The 23,805-nt window shown below is 36.5% G+C and overlaps 1 protein-coding gene across 1 annotated transcript in view; it reads left to right on the top strand.

Annotated features, from left to right (window-relative positions):
• The window catches only part of RUNX1 (RUNX family transcription factor 1), a 351,115-nt gene that overhangs the window by 193,344 nt on the left and 133,966 nt on the right, over positions 1 to 23,805 (top strand). Inside the window, exons 3-4 of the mRNA XM_069074967.1 lie at positions 14,715 to 14,753; positions 21,435 to 21,688. Coding sequence (XP_068931068.1) covers positions 14,715 to 14,753; positions 21,435 to 21,688 — 293 coding nt within the window. The remainder of the gene's footprint in view (positions 1 to 14,714; positions 14,754 to 21,434; positions 21,689 to 23,805) is intronic.

Here is a 23,805-nt window from a genome sequence, read left to right as displayed (position 1 = left end):
AACAATATGGAGACACCTATTTGTGTAGTATTTTCTCCCTTAGATTAAGAGAGCCTACAGGCTTTCTAAATTAAAAGGCAATGATCATATATGCTGTTTTTCTAACTGTTTACTTCTATTATTTCGTATATCTTCCCATTTTCTCATTATTCCTCATGTATATATATATATATATATATATATGTAACTTCTTATAGTATTAATATCCCATTACTTTCTTGGAGCACAACATTTTTAACGATTCCTTAAGTCAAGAATGTGTACATTGTTTCTAAAAAAAATGTTGCTATAAATATTTTAAGGTCTTTCTTTTTGTCAGTTGACTTCCTTGGGGTATATGCCTAGCAATGGAAGTTCTGTGTCAAAAGTTACAGATATTTTGGTAAACTTCTTCAAGTAATTATAAATTGTTTTCCATAATGGATGGAACAATTGTGTTCCAATCTTTTCACAACCCATCCAACATTGACTGTTCTTGTATTTTGTCATCTTTTCCAGTTTTCTGGGTGTGAGGTAAAACTTTAGAGAAGTTATAATTTGAATTTCTTATTATTAGTGAGAGGGATCATTCCTTCATGTGGCTGTTAATGGTTTGCAATTTTTTTTGAGACCTGTTCGCTGATATCTTTTGACTACCTGCTAAGAAATGAATATATATATATACACATATACACAAATATACTTATGTTTTTATGTATAGAGAAATGTGTGGGTCTGTCACTTGCCTAAATATCTTGAATATCAGAATATTTTCAGAGATATTTGATAAAAAGATTTTTCCCCATTTGGCCACTTCTTTTCTTACCCACAGTCAAACTAAACTTATTCATGAAAAAAATTTTCAATTTCATGCAATTAAAATTATCTATTTTTTAAAATCTTTTTCAATCCCTTCTCTCCTTTGTATGGTAAAAAAAATGCCTCCTATTCATAGCCCTCAACCTTCAATAAACAATAAATACTGATAACAATATGGAGACACCTATTTGTGTAGTATTTTCTCCCTTAGATTAGAGAGCCTACATAGACTAGTCCCTTCACCAATAATCCCTCCTATAAATGGCTCCGGCTTTCTAAATTAAAAAGCAAAAACAAAACTTTAATGTGTTTTATATTTAAACCATTAGGATATGGGCTTCAACCCAAAATGAGATTAGTTCTGCTTCTTAAGTGCCATCTTACTTAAGTCATTAAAATATTTATTCACCCAAATTCTATAGTACTAAAGGAGGAACTAGGGTTATCATTGCAGTATTCTCTTTTTGGACTACCTATTAGAAGATGAATTGATTTTTGGCCATTCTTTGTGGCACTTCAGCAAGAAATTACCTGGAATTCCTTTAACAATAAAACAAGACAGAACATTATATTAAAAACACATGTATCATCTGCTCTGTGCACAGTAACCAAACCATTCCATGAAAATGTTCTCATCCTTGCCAAATACACTGAGCTCAATAGGGCTATTCAATTCTGTTCTCCATTTTTTCTCCCATTCTTGAAGAATATATTCCATCTGTATTCCATCTTCTGATCCTTTCCCTCTTTGCTTCTCTTTCACACTTTCTCTTTTCCTAGCACCCCCTCTTTTTTATTCATCAATTTATCAATGAAACAATTCTCAGACAAGTCTGTGGAGTTCCTTAGGGCAGGATTATTTTTAAGATGAGGTCACAACCAACCCTTCACTCACCAGGATTCAGCTTCCTCCATTTATCTGTCAGTCAACCAATCCAACAGGCAATTAACTTCAGTTTTCCTTTTCTGCTTTTTTCCTCCCAAACCAGAGAGGGCAGAAGAGAGCAATGGGCACCTGCAAAGGCTTCACATCTCTCAAATTGTAAATGATGCTAAAAGTCAAGAGGTGTCTTCCAATGAGCCTCTGTCTTTATCCACTCAACCAAAATTTTTGTTTGTATTACTTTGTATTATTTATTGTATATTGTATTTTGTTTGTATTACTCTGACTTTTTCCATAGTCTGCTGAGCTATTATTTTTACCCAATTTTTCACTCCAGTTTATTTCTTTACCACTCCAGTCAGGTTTTTCACTGCTTTCAATGACTCAGATTAGAACTTCTGAAAACTTAGTGATATACCTTTCCTTGATGCAGCAAATATTCATGAACTGTTCATTACAAAACCCTCCTGATTGAATCATCCCATAGTTTTCAAATGTTGATTTAATTGATCAATTTGTCAGTTTTAACATAAGCCTTGAAAAACAGCTGTATGAAAATTAGTGGAGGAATGACAATGCCATTCCTCTTAACATTCTGCATCTCTGCAAACTGTATTTCTTCATGCTTGAATTTTATAAATTTTTAGTAGATAAAGGTTCTTTGTTTTCTTTCCTTTTCAATTGCTAAACTGCACATGAAGGATGCATCACTTCATATCTTTATGAGCCTTTTAAAAAAATAACGCAAAAGTTCATTTTCTGACTCTTATGCCTACAAAACTGCTAATATCTTTTTTACACCTGGATTTTTAGCAGTTTTTATTAAACAAAAATTATTTTTCAATCTTTTCCAACTGCCAAACTGTTCACCTATGAAAGGACCCTTGTAGCCTTATTGTCTATCCAAGCTTATTTAAAGTATTCTTTCTGCCCCTTTCAACAAACTGTTCACATGTTAAAGATATGATACATTATATCTACAGTATCCTTAAACTCCAAACCTTTTCAAAATTTCAACATTCAAAACTTAATAGCAAAGAAAAAATGCCCTTTGTTCTATGTCCCCAGTGTATATGGGAATCTTTATGTTTTGTTGCTTTTGGTACAAAAACAAAACTTTCTACTTCAATTTATACCAGAAGTAATTGATTTTACACATAAGAATTGATTTGTTAACATAGTAGAAGAGATATTCTTTTAGGTATCACAAAGGCAAAGACAAAATAGGGAACAATGGTGCCAATTAATATCATCTTTTTGTGCTGGTTTCTTTGAGTAATGAAGTTTTAATTGGAAAAAAATCTTTCTAGGACAACATCATAAATCCCACCTATAAATGAAAAGGTCTGATGTGCAGGAGAATATAAATTGTTTAAAAGTGACTGAAGACCTTTTAAACATAACTCAATTCCATTTTCTTTTCTAGTATCAAATGGGTTAACTGGAAATCTTAATCCATTTTCACTCTAATTGTGGAGAGGAGAAAGAAAAAGCATTTTAGTTGCTAGATGAAAAATTACCAGCCTATATATGCCTGAGGCAAAAAAGAAAAAATAGTGAATTCTCTTGTGAGTTTGGTCAGTGAAGGAAAAAGATAAAACACATATTAAGCATCACTCCATGTCATTTTTCAATTTGCTTGTGTTAAATAATGATTTCTTAGACAGTGAGAGAGTGAAGTGAAAGAGAGGAGCTTCTCCCAGGTCTAGGTTAGCATACGTTCATCTACTGTAGTATGTGACCTCTGTATGACTATTACTCAGTTAAATCATGAGCCACAAGCAATTTGGCATATCATCTCCTCAGTCCTGGGCTACATGTTTGATAAGAACAAATGGAGCTGCCACTGGCATCTTAGGTAAAGTTTTATTTTTTCTTCTACTTGAGCCTTTATTATTCAATTTCTTTGGAAAAACTTATTGGCTATGAATTTAAGTGATTCTTGTATAAGGAATGTTATATCATTTCTACCATTAAAAAAATAAGAAATTGGATCTGTAGAGTTTTGTTTCACTAGATTTTTTAATTTGCTGAAAGTTTTTAAGTAAACTTAAAATTTTTCAAAGGGAAATACTTGTTACAAAAGAACTATCTATATAGCCCATTTAAAAAAAATAGTGCCAACCACTTGAGAGTTTCGCAGATGTTATATTGAAAAGGCTCTTACAAATGAGATTTTCTTACTTGTACTTCCTCAAATTACTTAAATTTTCCTTGTATTAAAGATGTCAGGAAATGTTTTTGCATTACAGTAGCTTAAGCATCAATTCATTCATCAGAAGTTCAATTCTAGTTCAATTACCAAATAGATATTATATTTAGCTCAGTATATATTCACCTGGTTCTCCTTTATATTTGTATGCATTGTTGTTATTGTTGTTGACTCATTGCAGTCATGTCTGATTCATTACGATCCCCTTTGGGGTTTTCTTGGCAAAGATACTGGAGGAGTTTATCATTTCCTTCTCCAGCTCATTTTACAGATGATGAAACTGAGGCAAACAGGATTAAATTACTTTCCCAGGGTCATATAACTACTAAGAGTCTGAGGCCAGGGGAGGGTAAATGGCTTGCCTAAGGTTAAACATGTAATACATCAGAAGTAGAATTTGAACCCAGTTCCTTTCACTCTGAATTTAGTGCTCTTATGCCTACAGTTTGGCTTATTTTTAAACCCATTAGGATGTTTCAAAAAAACTTTCAAAGGATATTCCCTTACTATAAACAGGATTTTAAATTTCCAGTGTGTGGCATGCTAAGATTTTTTGAACTAGTAATTTACAAAAATTCCATTATTGTCTTAATTTTAATATATTCCTTATTCTACTTTTAATATTTAATGTATTACACTAATATATTAAGTCTAATCTATTCTAATTAATATATTCAAATGTTAATAGTTTTGATGCAAATCCCTATGTATGTATATATAATTTAATCAGTTACCATTAACAAATATGTGTTTATTACCTCCTAAAACTGCTGAAATTTTAGCGTAAGCACTCATTGATCAGTTCATAATAAAATATCAAAGTTTAATAATTTTGTGAAGAAGAATAATTTCATAAATTCTCAAAAGGCATGATCATTCAAGTTTGTTCACTTTTTTGAAATCAAATTCTATTGTCTGATTTTTAAGTCACCACAATATCTTTAATCTTTTTAGCTGTGCCCACCTAATGCAGATGGAAATGAAGATTTGGCAATTGTGTAGAAAGTTTTATAAATGACCAAATCAGTTAATTGATGCTCCATTGTGAACTTTCAAAGTCTCATCTAATTGAACTAGCTACCATGATGAAGTTTAATGGATATTTATTCATTCTTCACTTATTTTCTTCATCTCTTTGCATAATTTCTGAAGTCAGGATATGAAGTAAGGTTTGGTCTATGGTGTCTAGCTTAGTCTTCTACAGTATAAATGTCTTTCTGCATATGTGTGTGTCTGTGTGTCTGTTTGTATGTATAAAACACAGACACACACATATGTACATTTTCTCTGGTTGTCCCCCACATCTGGAATTTTCTCCCTCCTGCAGCTTACAGAGTTTCCTTTAAGCACCACCTAAAATCCCATCTTCTACAAGAAGGCTTCCCGTCACACAGGTGTTTCTTGCCTCCCCCATTAGACTTTGAGTTTCTAGATGGTAGGAAGTGTTTTCTGTCTCTTTTTATATTACTAGTGCTTAGCAAAGTGCTTGGGAACATTAATAGGTGCTTTATTTGTTTATTGACTGACTGACTTACTGACTTTGAGTTCTTTTGAAGGCAGACATTATATACATTTAAATCCCTGTTAACAATAGTAACAATAAAAACATTCAAAGTTAAACTAGTATAGAACTACACGGTAAAGTAACAACATTTTTAAAAATTAATATATATTATATAGTATATAATTAGTATATAATATTAACATAAAATAAACATTAGTAAATACTGTTATCTTAAAGGAATCTGACTCAATTCATATGCTTAATCTGATGCAAATGTATTCTTGCCTTCTATCAGAATATATGTATATATATGTATATATATATATACATGTATGTTGGGTGATATGTGTGTGTGTAAGAAAAAGTTCATTGGTTTTGAGTAGCAGGGGTAAAGCTATCAAAATTACTAAAATGTGTGTCTTGGAATATTAAAGAAACTTATTTTTTGTACTTCTAAGGAAATGTAGAAATTCAGACTGTTGTTAAATATGGTTCTTTAGTGGCTTGTTTGACTGAATAGTAAAATCACTACCTATAAAATCATCTGAAGTCCTTGAAAATGTGTTCATCTCTTAAGTGTCTTAAATTATATCTTTCATTCCTTAGCCGACCTCCAGAGGAATTTAGCAAACCCTTTATTCATAATAACATTAGCTGATATTTTTATAGTGCTTTGTATTTATATTAAACAACCCTCAATTATGTATTAGTGATATTATCCCCATTTTACAGATGAGGGAACTTAGTCTCAAAGAGATTAAATTATTGTACATTTGTTATAAGAGCTAAGAAGAATCAGAACCAAGTCTGAAAGTCAAGTCTTTCCTAATTCCAGGTCTGGAATTCTTTCTATTATGCCACACTTCCATAAGTACTATTTATTCAGGTAAACATCATAGATGGAATTGTCAAAAATTCCAAATGAATGGAACTTGTATTATGAGTATCAGGTGCTGTAAAAAATATAGCTGGATAGAAGATTTATTTCTTCATTGAGCAAACTAAGGCTTATGTTTATAGGTTCTAAAGATTATAGATTTAGAGTAAGAAAAGATGTCTAGTCCAATGCCTTCATTTTAGACAAGGGAAGTCAGGCTAAGACAAATTAAATGAATTTCTCAAGGTCACACAGATAATAACCAGAATTGGGATTTAAACTAAAACATTTTGACTCCAGAGTCAGTGTTATTTTAACTGTGCCATACTCTAGTGATTAAGGGGCCAAGTGAATCTTTTAAGTAATTTTATTACATCTCTTACAGTATCTGATTTGTTGACTTTATGGAAACATAACTTTTGCTAGGTTTTCAAGGACCCTACAATTGCGATCTACTCAAAGTAGTTCTGGGAGTAGAATCATTGGACAGAGATTTAAAATTGACTTCAAAATTTGCTACTTGTACAGTCTTGGGTAAATTGATTAATCCTCTGGACCCCAAGGACTTAAAGGACATAACCTCTAAGATGTCCTCCAGATCTTAATCCTGTGATCTCAAAGGAATCTTTTCACCCCATGCTTTCATAAGAGTATGGCTTTTTTAGATTTTGAGACTTGAACATTGAAAGGGCAAAAATAACAACAAATGGGAGACTTGTGTATGAAAAATACTGAAAAAAGCAGCAGCAGAGACAAGTCACTTTCCCAGGGTAAAGTGTACTTCAGTGTTCTGTGAAGTTGTCTATTTGAATATAACTGGAAAAGTTTAAAGTTAACAACTTGGGAATTATGAAACCTAGAACTGTTTTGTGATGATTATTAAATGTTAGATATTAAACTTACTACAGTCAATTTTGTAAGGGACTACAATATTCCAAACTCCAGGGAAGAATGTCATAGAGGCATTTAAGAACTACCTGGCATCCTGGGATCTGTAGTTCAGAGAGACAAGCTTTCTTTCAACCTTGAGAACAACTGAAGACTATCACAATTTTTTAGACAAAAGGGTAATGTTCTGGGAGTTCTTGAATAAATACACACAATGTTTCAGATGTATATATTGAAGAAGGAATGGGGACTTTAAGAACTGAATAGCAGCAGAAGCCTGATCCAGAAAGAATTGATATTGCAGGAGAAACAGATGAAAGAAGAAATTAAAGGTCAAATGAAAAGGAAAGACTAGAAGCATAAAGTGAAAGGAAGGCTGAGCTTCTATAGAAAAGGGAGATATGGAAGAGGAGCATTTCACATCTAAAGACATCTCTGAGCAGACTTGGGCTAAAGTTATTGGTTGTACACACTTCTTTGAGGACTGAGGAAAGTTCCCAAAAAAGGTCTGATCTTTCCCTAACTTTCCTCCCCATGCCTGTACAGTGACTGATACTGTAATATGCTCTGTCCACATCTCTTACCTAAATATTTCCTGATTTTTGCCCCAAATATAAAGAGGCCAGAGGGTAACTAGAGATGAATAAAAATTTGAATTTGGGCAGAGAGCCAAACCATTCTCTGAATGTGAGAAATTTCCTAATTTCTGATTTCTAATTGGGGGTTATGAGCTATTGCGATTATAATAACTTTTGTGCAGATATAAAAGAAGAAAAGGACCATGTGTACATGAGAAACTTATATTACCCTTAAGCTAAAAAGCAACTTGTTGCAACTGATTAAAACTCTGGAAAGTGGAGTATAAAGGGAGTTACACTACTATATAACCAATCAGAGTAAATATCCACTCTTACTGATATTATAAGAGAAACAGTAGGGATTGCATATCAGATTACCTTTCACAGTGACAATGCATACTCACCATGTTATAAGTTAAGTAAAATGAAGATTTAGTGATATATTTAGAGAGATAAGCACTGTGAATACCAATTTCTAAACCAGGAATTGTTGATCAAAGAAAGTACCTCTGAGCTGTTTTAAAGAGAGAGCATATCTCTCTGCACTGTCTGGAAGAGCTGGTTGGGAAGGGAAAGCTATACCTCTCTTTATAGTGTTACCTCCTGCCTAGAAAGTGGAAAAGAATGGAAAGGATATACTTCTCTGCATTGCCACCTGATGCCTGGGAAAGAGGGCTTCTTCCCTTTCTAAAACAGAATACAACTTCAGCTGAGCCTAAAGTTGGAAATCCCAAAGACTATATATAATTGTCATCAAGAAACAAGTCCAGTTAAACAGAAGAGCTCAGCTTAATAGCAGCAGTAGAACTATGGTTGACCTGCCCAGCTAAGACATTACAACATAGCTGTGGAACAGCCCAGCTTAGTAGAATAGATATCTATCAAATATATACACCATCATTGACCTTTACAAAAATAGTCTTGAAAGTAAAGAGAAAGAATATAATTTATAAATAATTGACTGAGCAAAGTCTCAGAAAATTACAAAATGGCATTTTTATATTAATTCTGAATATAGACCTCTTGATGTGCACTCAAAAAATACCAACTTAATGGGGGGGAACACATTTTATGCTATGAAAACAAAATGAATGGGTGTCCAAAAAAGGGGACTCTATAGTCCCCTTGGTAAAGCCTTTTAGTCCATCCTGAAAAAGTGGAGAGGTCAATTAAGTGTGCCAAACAGTCTTTCATTTTCCATAGCTACTTGATGTCAAGATACTACCTTGTAGGACTTGGAGAGGTGAGGCAGAGGGTAGCAGGCACCAAGAGACAGATTGGGACTGCAGAAGAACTCAATGGAGAGTATCAAGTATAATCAGACAGAGACTCTGCATTGCTTCTTTCTGAAGAAAATTAAGATAGATATTCTATGTCTCTTTATGCATGGGATACTTCATTTAGGATTCCCATGAGCTGAATGGAGTCTAGACAATTTAGTCATGTATTAAGGTTTATGTCAACCAAGCAAAACATAGTAAATTATTCCTGAGCTCCAATCCCACACTGCTAACCACCTATAAGTAAAAATATTTTTCAACTAGATATGACATAAGCATCTTAAATACAACACTTTTTTAAACAGAACACCTTATCTTTTCCTATAAGCCCTAATTTTCTTATCTCTGTTGAGGTCACAACCATCTTTCCAGTTACCCAGGTTCTCAATATGAATCATCCACAACTTTTCACTTTCCCTCACTTTCATATATAATTGGTTCCCAAGTTCTATCAATTCTACCTCCACAACACTCCCATTTTTTCTTAACTCACATTATTTCCAAAGTCCTCCCTCCTGAACTTTTCCTGATAATTAGCACTGTCCAAAATTGGGATCCTTCTTTCTTGAAGGTCTTCAAGTGGAAGTTGAAATTCTATTGATTCTTTGAAGAGTCAGCAGAGGTGCTTGCTAGAGGAGGCCTCATTCACTTGATGGCCCCATTTACTAGATTCTCCTTCTCCAACCCCAGGCAATTATTTTATATGTACTTTATATAGACTTAGACTTTATCTGTTTTCCTTCCAGAGAATGTAAGTTTCTTGAGAGTAGGAACTGTTTCCTTTTTGTGTGTTTGTATCTAAATTTGTTTGAACTAAATGGAATTAAATTTGAGGAATCTATCTTACTTTTGGCCCTATACCAGGCATTACATTCAGCCAGTCAAAGGATTTCCAGAGAGCAACAGAAAAATGTATGGTTGTTACTGTGCACTCTCCTGTTTGTCACATGGCCTGCAGCAACCAACCACATCAGTCTGTCTCTGGTCTAATCTATCTTTGTCCCGAAGAAGTTTAGCATATTTTAAATTTGGCACCTACCTACTGACAAGTGGTGCAGGTCTGCCCTATACAAATCCCCCCTCCCAAAAATAATTTTTTGAAGGATTTCATCTTTTAGGGTAAACAAATATTTAACTTGTTAATTCTTGTGAAAAAAAAATATCTGTGTTTCCAAGGCCTTTTAAAGGATAAGCTTTGTTCCTATAGATTGTGAATCTCATTGCATGTCTGTAAGAATCTATCAAAAGACATTTCATATAAAGCAATTTTACTAGTGGAGAAAAGAACAAGCAAAGCTATTGAAATGATATATCAGAATCCCAAGAATCAAAGGACAGACTAAGCAATCAGTGGCTGGTGAAATGTTAAGTGGACAAGAAACAATTTATGAGATTAACTTGTGGTTTCAGGTGTGGCTATGAAAATGCATTAGTGGTGTTGATCTTGGTTAATAGGGCTGTGCAATTCAATTGTTGTTGATTGTTGTTTTGCTTCCATTTCTGATTCAATCAAGAGATACTTTGGTGAAATTCTGAGTTCTGTCTGCACGCAACTAAAAGGCCACATACACCATTCTGTGAAGCTGCATTGCTTAATGGGCACTGCTCAATTAATTAATCACTGTCATGATATTACAGAGTATAATCAATCACTAAAAGACAGGTATCAATTTTACCATTCAGAGTGAATTTTATTCTCAGTATGTTATTTTATATTCATAGCAATCTGAAATGTCTCTATCATCCCTCTCATGAAGCCAATGAATTTTAGAATCAGAAGATTCCAAAGAATCCAAAATTCATTTAGTCCATCCTTTTACTTTCAGGAAGGGCTGCACATAGACCACCTTAAATTGATTTCATCTACTCATGCAATCCATTTGAAGAAATGTTGAGGGTTCGGTCAAGCAACAAGTTTTCTGGGCACTTACATTATATTTACTTATGTGTGTGCATATTGTTATTTTCAAGCTCCCATAAACAAAGCATAGATTGACCTCTACCTCCTTTGTCCTTAGCACAGTCAGAGTCAACAATTATCTGTTAAATTGTTTGTCTCTAATACCTGGAATGCACTACCTTCTCAGGCAAACCTCTCGAAATCCCTAACTTCTTTCAGAGCTCAGCTATCTGTGGGCTTCCCAAGTCTACTCAGCTGCTAGTATGGCATCACCACTGCCACCACAAATGACCATGTATTTACTCTGAGCAGGTAGTTCAATGGATAGAGGACTGGTCTTGGAGTCAGAAAGACCTGAGTTCAAATCCAGTCTCAGATACTCACTAGCTGTGTGAACCTGGGCAAATCATTTAACCTGTTTGCTTAAATCCACTGGAGAAGGAAATGGCAGACCACTGCAGGATCTAAGAAAATCCCATACAGAGTCACAAAGAGTCAGACACAACTGAACAACAACAAACTCTGAACATAATTGGCATTTACTTATATGTGTTCATGCCCCTAAAAGAATGGGAACTCCTTAGGGATGTTTTTGTATTTGTCTTTTTATCCAATGCTCATTACTGTTAGATTGCATTCAAGCCATTTCTCACTCTCCTATTCAACCAACCAAAATGTCAGTTATGTGCATGACTGTCATTTCTTTTCTTACATATGTACTCATGTTTCTTAAGTATCTCCAAGAAATTAACTATATATTAAGCACCTTTATATGCCAGATACTGTCCTAGTTACTGACAATACATATTAAATGTGAAACAATCCATACTTTCAAGAAGCTCACACCCTAAACTGTGGATACTTCAAGTACATTTGAAAGTATATACAGTTTAAAGAGAGTAAATGCAAGTATTTCTAAAGTAGCTAAATGCAGGGAAGTTTGGGAGAAAGAATATTAGTACTTGGGGGAGATCAGGTAAGTCTGTAGATAGAAAATGGTGCTTGAATCTTAAAGAATCTTAAAGACCCCTATTAGGGAGAGGAAAGGAAGGAACATCCCAGGCATAGGGGATGGAAAGTGCAATGATACATACTGGAGATGGAGTATCATATGCAAGGAGCAGAGAGAAAGGTAGTTTGGTTGGATTGAAGCATGCAAGAAGGAGAGAAACCATGATTCAATCTGAAAAGATGGGTTGGGGCCAGGTTAAATAGAGCTTTAAAGACTTAACAGAGAAATTTATATTTTATCCCAGAAGTGATAGGGAGCCATTGGAATTTACTGAGTAAGGGTATGACGTGATCAGTCCTGAGCTTAAGGAAAATCACTTTGGCATCTATGGGGAGGACTGATTAGAATGAAGAGAGATTTGAACTGGGGGGGGGGGGGGGGGAGAATTGTTGAAATAATTTAGGTGAGTGGTGATAAAGGCCTGAATGAAAACACTAGTTCTGTAAGTAGAGAAGCTGTCAGTTGAGTAATATGTTATGAAGGTAGAAACAAAAAGATTCGGCAACTCATTGGATGTGTGTGGTGAAAGAAAGTGAACAGTAAATACTGATGCTGCAAGCCTGGGAAGACCAGAAGGATGGTGGTCCATTTGACAGAGATAGGAAAGTATGGAAGGCAGAAGGTTTAGGGTAGGCACATGCGTTATATTTATTTACTTTTGTTTTCATGTTGTATGTCTCCATCCCAAATCTTTTAATCTCTAAGTTTTTTCTATATTATCACAAAATTACCTATCCAGGGATAATGTATCATAGATTTTGCTTACCACATTCACCCTATTAAAATAAAAACAAAGAAACAAACTGTCACAATTGATATCTTTCTTTCTCTGTGCTGTGCTTTAGGAAAAAAAGCCATGAAAATTTGGGATTTGTGTGTGCTTTTGTAAAGTAGCTTAGAATCACAGCACTATTAGCTCTGCTCAATTAAGTCCTTGCTTTTCAACAATGCTCCCATTATTTTTTAAACCATTGTACATCCCTGCATTTCTCATGTTGTCACTGGGTGGTGATGGAAGGAGTGGGGATAGGGGACTTTCCAGAGTTGATCCTTATAGTGTCAGTACTTCTTAATTACATTTCAGTTGTCTAATCAGTCCTAATCTTTTAGACTTTCTTTCTGAACTGAACTTATTATCTGAATTCAGTGTCCATATTATCTTATTATTCTTAATGAGTAAGAACAATTATTTACATCCACCTCACTCCCTTTCTTTTCTTTATAACCTCCTTTTATGTGCTTATTAACCACGATCTTGCCCCTTTTAGCATGCTTTTATCTATCCATATTTAATTTCTTCTATCTTTCATTATAGGTCACTCCTTCATTTGAGTTGTTTACTCTTTCTAGTCACAAAGAAATGAAACCTGTTCCATGTCCTATCTAAATCGGTCTGTGGAAAACTGAAATAATTCCCTCTTAGCAGTAATATCTTAGTTGTCATGATAGCAATATTTCTACTTATTCATCCAATATGTGCCTCATTTAAAAACATGATTAATTTTGGTGTAAATTTTTGGTGGCATTGAAAAGCTTTAAAAATATAACTATGTCATATTTGCATCAAATTTTAGAGTAAGGGGCGGCCAGGTAGCACAGCAAATAAGAGCACTGGCTCCAGTGTTGGGATGACTTGAGGATTGAATCCAGGCTCAGACACTTAGCATCCACCCAGAAACACCTGGCTGTGTAAACTTGAGCAAGTTACTTAACCTCAATTGCTTTAAAAAAATTTTAGGGTAAAAATACTTGAGATGCTCATTTTTACCACCTCCAAGAGGTGGAGTTTTTAATATAAACAAACTTTTCTGTGTTGCATTACAGTATGTAACCTGAGAAGTAATTGAAAATTCATAATGTTGCATACATAGATCACAAATAAAAAGAAAATTAACTTTTAAAATATTTTACTTATTTGCCTAAAATTCTCAATCTAGTACCTTCTTTTTTAACCCTTCCCTCAAATGCAATTTGAAATTTCTGTTTCAAAAATAGTAGCTGTACAGAAAAGTCGCTTCCAAATAGAATGTTTTATAACATTAACTATATCAGAGAGAGACAATCTTCAAATAGTCTAAAAGAAATTGGTACAGGTCCAATAGTTTTTTTTTTCCCTCTAGTAAAGGAGAGGAAGAAAAAGAAAGCAAAGAGAAGCAAATATTTCTAAACAGTCACTATCATTTGTGAACGAGTAAATGACCTTAAGATATATTACTGTTTCTCTCTGAAGATTTATTGACAAGGTCTTATGTGTTGTTTTATTTTAAAGGACACTAACATTTTTATTACATCCATCTAATGATGACTGTCTTCCAGGTTTTACTAAGCTGCTTGTATGATGTTGATATTTAATTCTAAATTTAACTATAAAGTGCCTGGTTCCTAGGGTTCTAAAGGTTTTATCATATTGCATGAATGTAAAATACACATTTTCATTGTATTAGATAAAGATTACTGGAGAAATCATTCCAGAAAAACATAAAAATTCAGCAATGGCATATAATGGAAAGCACCTGTGCACATGTGGATGCCCATTTTTATTCTATGTGTTAATAATGTTTCGAAGAGACTCCATTGCCAAAAATGCCACTATGTGCTGTGCAAAAACATGTGTTAAAAATTCTAAGAAGCCTGACACTGGGTTAAAAGGGGGGAAAAAGCTTATCTTTAAAATAAAGCAATATCCATTTGGTAGAAATTCCACCAACTATCAACAAATTCAGTAGCAGCTTTCATTTTATTCATATAACTTATTTATTTCACTAATTTCTTTTTTTTTCAGAGTGTGTGCATGGAATGAATCCTCCTAGAGACTTTCACGGTATGAAAGACTGCAATTATTTATATCTCAGATCCATTGGAGCATTTGTATGTCCATGAATGCATCATACAGACACATGTGTTATATGTTTAGATATAAAAATGAAAGCAAGTCAATTAATTAAACAATTAAAGCAAACTTTTTGCTGATTCTAATATTTTTAAACAGCTCTCCATATAAGTGGCATGTCATATAAAACATTCAAATGAAACCTTAAATAATACCTTTATTTTTGTAGCATTTACAACATCTGCATTCTACTATTATTAAGTGACTCCTTTGTAGGAATGCTGTCTAATGTAAAGCTTGGCTTCTGTTAGGACACATTTTATTACCTATTTTAACAATGTTTTTTTTTAATATACATATTGCAAGCTAAGCAATACAAAATTTAATGAGGATAGAATGTTTACTCAGCCTTTCTAAATTAAAAGGATTCATTTTTTTATTTCAAAATTTGCTACCTATTATATTTACAATTGACTTAAAGAGGGGTACTCTTAATAAAATTAATACATACTGACTACAATATACCTGAATATTTGAATTAATAAAGGAGACACTGGGGTAAGGTGTGAAAACCAATAACGATATGATTTTTTAAGTTAATTATCTTTGAAACACTCCAGAAAGAAGCATATATTTTATATTCAAACCAAATCAATTTATATATTTAGATATATGTCTGTAGACTTTGTGTTATCATTCTTTTATATTACACTAAGATTCAAATCTCCTTACTTGTGTGCTGACTATCCACCTCTGTAATATGTTTCAACTAAGCCATAAGATGCATTTAATTAATTCTGAGACTAGAATTAAATATTTTAAAGCAATTTATACCTAAATTGACAGAAATATAAGAAGGCAAAAAAAGAAAAGAAAACCCAGCAATTTTTAACTGAGGTTAGTAAAGAAATTTTATTTCACCTACCTGCATGATTTCTTCTTTGAAAATTTCCTGAAAAGCAGAGTTAAAATATCTTTTATATATCCTTCTAGTCTTAGTTGGATGCTTACCCTGTATTATAGAGGACATTAATAAACTTTTATAGCTTTCAATGGAAAGATTGTTCCTCCTATCTAGACACAAACTACTTATTAGAGAGTAGGGCAATATTCATTTTTATCATATTACAAGCCTTTTTTGCATTTTTTTCTTCCTGTAGTAAACTTGAAAGTACTTGTGATACTAAAATAAATTTACAGGGTTATCTTTTATTCTTGATTTTTAAGGCACTTGAGATAAATTAAAAATTTCCACAGGAAGATCTGGGGGTCTTTTCAGTTCAATTGGGGGGGGGGGTTTGAAGGGAGGGAGGTAACCTTGTATTATTTTTCCTCTTTTTTCTTTCTTAATGAAGGGAAAGGAATTACATGCTGTTGAGGTGTTCTCCCCATACCACCCCGCCAAATGGAAAGGACATCATTGTTTGTGATATTGCATTACTAAACTTTGTGCATAGTATAGTAAACCTAGCAACCCTTAGGTTTCCAGTAACTTCTAAATCAATCCATGATAATTTGCTTTCCATTCATTTTCAGCTCCCACAAAAGAAGAGAAATTATTAGCAGTTTTCCAGATTTTCTCGATACATTATATAAAAGGAGCAGGTCCTAGGAAATAGAAATACAAATCTATCGAACAGTGAACAAATGAGCAAAGACTTTCATCGTTACTTGTTATTCTATTTGTCCTGACTTTAAAAAGAAAAAAACAACTTTCAAGGTCACAGGTTCGCTATTACCAGTTGAAACTCATAAACCCAATCACTAAAATACTTATTCCTGCATTATGTGCAGCCATGTAATTATCAAACTTTCCTTTAAAAGTGATAAGAGTTTGACTTCTGTAGGCTGGCAGACAAACTATTGCTTTAAGAGTACCTTCCTTTTGATTACGTCTTTTTTAGCACACCATCGCAGGGCTCCAAAGATCCTTTAGCACACGTTTCCCCTGACAAAATACGTACAGTTGTGCATTCAAAAACACTCAAACATCTAGGAGTCAGAGTTCATGTCTACCATTCCAAGACTCATTACTTTATTTCTAAACAATTTTTTTAATTTAATTACATCTTCAAAGACAGATTTGCACAACAGCCTAGCATAGTTGAATGCTAGGCGGCACTTAAAAAAAAATAGCGGCGGTGCACATTTTACCTGTCTGGGAACAAATCCACAAAAAGGATTTTGCTGTGCAAAAATGGGGTGCAATGGGGCTGCACATAGAAATCAGTGTGATCGCCTTTCGCAGAACCGAGACCTGAGAAAGTATTTGGTACTTGTGAAGGGTTAGGAGAAAGGAATTTTTGGTCTGTGTGTGCATGTGTGTTTAACTCATTGTTTGTCATCGGGCGCAAGAAAGGAATCTCTTGTGGATGAAAGACTACACTTAATTTCTTTAAGGTTAGCCAGAAATTGATCTTTCTCAAAAAACATTCTTAGAAACACAAGTGTTGACCTTTCCTTCCGATCCAATTTATTTTATAAAGCATATCAGTACTAGGAGTTCTCCAGAATTATTCCCAGGTTAGTAATTAAGAAGTTTGTCGACTTGTAGAGAAAGGGGGAAGGGTTAAAGTAGAAAAGGAGCTCCGAAGAAAGGTCTCAGGCCAAGCTGGGGATGGAGCCGTCAGAACTAGTGGCAGTGACTCTCGCTACATCACCACCACTAAAACAGTTCCGAAGATGGTTTGAGCTGAAGCTACTGTGCTGGAACTGTGATCCAACCCGAGGAAGTGATGGAGAGAAGGAATACAAGGACAAGGGCCTTCGCCAATAGATACCAGTGAACATCCCTAATTTAAATTTGAAACATCTGGTGTGAGGAGGAGGCAGTTGCCTGCACTGGTCGGCTCGAATTCAGTTCCTACCAAGCCATATTTCCAACCAGGTTGGGAGCGAAGGAGGGGAAAGGAAGTATGATACTTATTGATATCTGTTTTAAAATACTGGTAATGGTCCTCGGTTAAGCTGTACTTATTTATTCCCTCTATGCTTGCCGCCGCGCCTTGGCTCGGAGGGATTGAGGAAGCGGGGAGTAATCTCGGGCTGCTAGTGCACAGAAAGTTTTCCCCGTTAGGAAGCGGGGTCCGGGGAGGATGTGTAGTTGAAGTGGATGGCTTGGACAGGCAATCATCCTGTAACTAAAATACTTAACGCTTCGCGGTCCAGAGGCTCTAAAGCTGCGAAGGTTCCCCATGTGCAGGGCTAGCGGTGCCCTCTAGTGTCCATGCTTCATTACGCCGGCCTAGGTTGACTGCTGAAGCTGGGAGGGGACCCTCCCAGGCGGGATCAACCCGCCCCGAAGTAGTCGCCGGGTTTTGTTGGGCCTCTCTCCGGACCTGTATTCTGGCTAAGCTAGCCTGCGGTCAGGTGATGCGTGAAATAACTTGGGGGGTTAGGAGAAGAAAAGGGATAATCACCCAAGAAACCAAGGCGAAAACGCTTTCTCTACCCTACCCCACCCCCATCCCATCTGCACCCAACCTCAGTTCTCCCTCTCTCTGACTTCTTTCAACGCCACGTTAATGCAGCCGCTAGGGAGAAGTGCCACGCAGAGCCTCTAGCCGAAAAGTCCTCTCCTTCCCCCGCCCCCACCCGCCTTTGGATCCTGCTCCAGCTTCCCAGCTAGGGGTTTCTCTGTCCCCCTGCCCCGGGCTACGAAGAAGGGGAGGTGCGAGTAGGAAGCCTGACCCGGAGAAGATGAATGAAGAGGCTGCCCGGAAGTTCCCAGGAGGAAAATCGACCTGGGGCTTGGAAAGAGGTTGGGGGCGGTTGGGGATTTGAAAGAGGGAAGTTCCGAGATCGAGTTGGTAGAGTTGGTTTTTGTTACGTGGTCAACTAGAGGAAAGAGCAGCTAGGAGTGGAGGAGAGAAGCACCTGAGGCTTACTCTAGAGAGACTGGGGCTGGGATGGCTCTGGCCCAGGGCCAGAGCAGTAGAGGGTGTCCTGCCAGAGAGCAAAATGCTTCCTCCGGAGCACCATCCCTGTCTAATACAGGAGAAGAAATAGAAAAGGGATTTTTTTAGGGGGTGGGAATTACTTCTCGTTAGTCTCTCCCGTCACATCAACACACACACACACACACACACACACACACACACACACATATATATATATATATATATATATATATTTTTTTTTTTCTAAAGCTTAAAATACGTCGAGGCAAGTTATTACCGACTCTGACACAGTTTGAAAGGGGGTGGGGGTACTCAACCGCAGTGAAAAGAAAACAACAACGATCCCAGGTCGTAGTTTATCTGGATCTCTTAAATGAATCAGCACCAGTTTTCTGCAGTCTCAAAACAAGACATATGGGCATGCACAACTCCCGCTAACCTCCACCCTGCCCTTGTCCTGAATCACTCTCCCACCGCCAGGACTTGGGTAGGTCGGTGAGCCGAAGGAGTAGGTTTGCGGCTTCTTGTGTGCTCTGAGGGAAAACTGGTGACCTCGCTGAGATTTGCAGACAATGATCCTGAGACACTCAGAGCACCAGCTCCATCTGCACAGAGCTCCAATCCCTTCCTTTGCAAATTGCATAACAGACTCTAAAGCTTGCATAAGTCCTCCCTAGACCAGCAACCCCTTTCTCCTCCTCCACAGTCTGGCAGCTGTGTACACTACAGCTACTCCCGCGTAGCCCCTTAGCAGGACTGAAAAGAAATGGGAGTATTTGTAAAGCAAGAGCATCGGGGCTGGGCCTCAGGAAATGTGGTCGGTGGGTGGTAAGGTTCCAATCCCAGTTATAACAAGTGGGTGACTGTGTCTGTGTGTTGTGGTGGCCTTGGCATCCCATTGACACATAGGCTCCTTGCAGTACAGTAGCGGCAGCGGCTGAATCAAATGGCCAATTCCAGGAGCCAGTGGACTTGAGCCGCGCCCTGGCTTGAACCGGAAAGATTGCTGATTGGCCAGCGTCCTCCCCCTATGCAAATGAGCTGAGGGAATGGCATTCCTCCGAACGCTCTTACAGTAAAAGCACATTCATTTCCAGTCAATCTCATTCATAGAGCCAGAAGGCGCAGGCTGGACCGGGCTTTTCTCAAGAAGCAATCTGAGCAAACAAACATCTCACAGAAGGTCAAAACGCTGCACTCTCAGTGAGCTTGTAGACAGCTCTATCCAGCTGACTCCCGTGAACCTGTGAAGAATTTCAAGATTTATTTTTCCTTGCCCTGCATTGGTGTTTTTGCTTTTATTTTTTTTTTTCCGCTTTTTAAATGAGCTGTTTTTTGGCTGGGTTGTTTAAACTTTTTCCCGGCTACGACTTTTTTATTTCTGTTTCTTTTTCTCTCTGTATCTCTCTCTCTGTCTCTCTCTCTCTCTCTCTCTCTCTCTCTCTCTCTCTCTCTCTCTCTCTCTCTCTCTCTCTCTCTCTGCGGAAGCAAGTGTGCTGCACTTCAAATAGAGAAACGTTAGTGTGTGTGTGTGTGTGTGTGTGAGCGCGCTTGTGTGTTTTAAACCAGAACTGCAGCGTCTGCATTGATCTGTTTGAGTCTGATTCAGAAAGGAGTTACACCTGCCGAGTTATACATAATATATGCATATATGTTATGTATATAGATATGTATATATATACATATGTGTATGTAGACGTATACATATTTCTATGTAGTTAAACAGTCCTGCTGTGGCTGAATTGAGGAAGATTGGTTTAAGTATTGCAAAAGTTGGCTGATGCAGAATGTCAGTTGGCTTCTGAAGAGGGAGAGTGCATGTGTTTCTGAGTGCTCTTTCGTACACTATAAAACCACAGAGGAACCCACAAGTTTAACCAACACCCCCAAACCCAAGTTCTCAGATGTGGAGTTTTGTTTTGTTTTGTTTTAGCCTGAGAGTTCATCATCTACTGGAACTTTTCTTAGAACTTAAGAGAGCAAGAAAAAAATAATCTTTTAAAGCTGAATTTTCTACAATGAGCATTTTGCAAGATTGTACCAAGAGATCATGACAAATACTCCTAGACCAACACAGATCCAACTACTGAAGCTGATTTTCAAGGCTACTTAAAAAAAACTGCATAGAACATTAATGGATTTCTTTTGTGTTTAAATTCTCTAAAGATTATATTGTAAATATTTTATGAAGTACAGTATATATGTGTGTGTATATGTATAGTGCACATACATTGTTAGCTTGACCTTTGGAAATTTCAACTCTTGTCTTTGTGGACTGAAGACAATTTTACATTTTGAAACTGGCTGTACATGGAAGGCACTGAGGTCTTTTGTGTTCTATTGGGACTTTAAAAAAATCACCTGGAAAAACCTCAGGCAGTTAACTACTGGAGATTTCAGATTGTATGTGTGGTGGTCATATTTCTCTCTGCATAAATATTTTAGGAAGTGTATGGGAACTTGGCCTTTGGTGATTTTTTAATAACAACCAAAGACTGAATTTGAAAACTTAAGAGAAAAAAGTATAAGAAGATTATTTTCGCTACATTTTAACCCACTAAAAAGTCAAGAGCTAAGAGGCGTGTGTACATCCTGAAGCCCTGCAACATTAGCAACTTATTCTTTCTTCCCCAACACTCAAAAAATAAAGTCTCACATACTTTTATGTTGGTTTCCAGAGAGCTAATTGCTGAAGATTTGCAGTTATTTCTGTTTTATAAGAACTGTTGGGAGACTTAACTCAAAACGTTTGTTGTGATGCGTATCCCCGTAGATACCAGCACCAGCCGCCGCTTCACGCCACCCTCCACCACGCTGAGTCCGGGGAAGATGAGTGAAACGTTGCCGCTGGCTGTCCAGGAGAACAGCGCCTCCCTGGTGGGAAAACTCAGAAGTACAGACCGCAGCATGGTGGAGGTTTTAGCGGATCACGCGGGAGAGTTGGTCCGTACAGACAGTCCTAACTTCCTCTGCTCCGTGTTACCCACGCACTGGAGATGCAACAAAACGTTGCCGATTGCTTTCAAGGTATTTCGCTCTTTTAAACTTTCATCCAGGTGATAAGAAGAAAGGTGATATAGAAGGAGGAAGGGAGGCGGGAGGGGGAAAGGACAATGGGGTACATGGTCACAGGAAGAAGAGGTGAAGGAGAGCCAGGCCGGAGTGAAACTGTTTAAGGGGAGTGTTGTTTTGTGTTTGGTTTTTTTTTTTTTTTATTTCTTGCAGCTATTCCCACATCTTGAAAGAACATAACCATTTCTCTAATCAGCCTGCCCAGCTCTGCTGTGCCTTACCAAGACTGGGGATGGGCCTCTTTTTAACTGAAGCTCTCCTTATTCTGTGGGATTTAACAGGATGCTGCATTGGTGTAGTGACTTTCAAAGAATATATTAGCTATTTCGGGGCTCCGGCTGTCCAGTAGCTAAGACTGAAGGGAGATTGGGGGTAAAGAGGGCGGAGCTAGCGTTTAGAAAAAGTGGGTAAATGTACATAGGCACTATAAAAACATCTTAAAAGGCTTCGGGTGTGACAATGCACCTTTTTAAAGTGCCCAAACAACTCGCAAGGCTATCCTTTTCCTGTCTCTTTCATAGTGAGATGATAGAGATTTAAGCTTTCCACTCACTTTCTCTTAAAAGGACCACAGGTTAGGAGCAAAATTGTCTACCCCCAGCATCCAAATGCTGCCTCTCCCGTTTCTCTTCTCAAAGTGTTTTTCAGATTTGCCAGTGAGAAGAAACAAACTTATCATGTAGATTTAATTTCTTGGCAAAGGGGGAAATGTCTATGCTAGCTTTGGGCAGTGTGCTTTTTTTGTTTGTTTAGTCCCTTGGGTGTCGTCTTAAGCAAACAACAGGGTATAAATGATTACATTAAATTTTGAAAAAAGTTTTCTGAGTAATTATGTTAAGCACTAGCCACATTCGTACTAGATACCAGGAGTAGCAAATCTTGTTTCTTTTCCTGGAATTCTCCTAAATGTTATCACCGGATTCACCTAGATTAAAGCTTTGAGGCAGTCAAAGGTAGCAGAGGGTGTACTTTTAAAAGGAATATGCCTTGAACCAATGCCTAGTTTAGCAGCAATTTCTATTGGGGGTGAAAGTGGAGGAATGGAGCAGGGAATGGGAGTGTAGATGAGGAATTTTTCTCTCACTTTTGATCTAGGAAGCTGCCCTCTTCAGCTTTGGACTCTTTTAAGCAAGGGCCTTTAGCTAGAGAGTAAATAAACAGTCCCAAACATTAAATAAACATTATTTGCAGCAAAAATCAAAATATTTCTTCCTGGGTTGTTTCTATCCCTTCTTCCTTGATTTTTAACCATCAGTGCAAAAAAAAAAAAGGATTTTGAACAATTTAAGGAGATTTTTAAGGCAGGTGATTCAAGTTACAGAAATGCACCACTTTTTTTTCCCTTTCCCATTTGTGTGATTATACCTTCTGCTTCCTTTGAAATAGCCTTTTGTTTATGTACACTGTAAATTTATTGACTTACTATTTTAGAAAAAACTGCATTTGACACTGTCTCATACAGAATGCACAATCATTAATAGAAGTTCTCCCTCGTTCTTAAATTCAGGGCAAATTCTATCTCTGTTGTCCTATAAAATTTTTTTAAAAAATAGTTCTCTATATGGAAAACACCTCATTCTTTGCCCTGAAAACAGGTTTATTTTTATTTTTGCTGGGGTGAGAGGTATAGCATGACCTTATAATCTTATCCCTTCTCCATTTATTTACACTTAGGGTCATGAACACATTTTGGAGTTTAGTTCAGCCTAATCCCTTTTCAAAAAAACAATCTCCCTACCTAACCCTCCTCTTCACACTCTCAGACCTCTAGCAAAGCATAAGAACATTTTCCAGTGTCCGGAAGACAATGCAGAGATGTCCAGGCAGAAGGACTACTTTTACAATGTTAGTAATTAAAGGAATAGCTGGATAGGATCAGAGAGGCCTGTATCAATCATATCGGTCTGGGTAATCAGGTGCCTTTGTTTAACACGTCCTTCATACTCACATTTACTTTGAATTAAAAATTATATAATTAAAGATACTATCCCTTCACCCAAACAAATAAAACTGCTCATCTTAGTTACTTTAAAAAAGAAAAAAATTATTCCTTTGAAAATAAAGAGGATGGA

This window comes from Petaurus breviceps, unplaced genomic scaffold (genome assembly GCF_028583685.1).
Source record: "Petaurus breviceps papuanus isolate PSGF00001 unplaced genomic scaffold, PetGlider_PUasm1.0 90897, whole genome shotgun sequence".
Lineage (NCBI taxonomy): Eukaryota > Metazoa > Chordata > Mammalia > Diprotodontia > Petauridae > Petaurus > Petaurus breviceps.
Note: the sequence above shows the minus strand (reverse complement) of the source record. Positions and strands in the feature narration are given on the sequence as shown.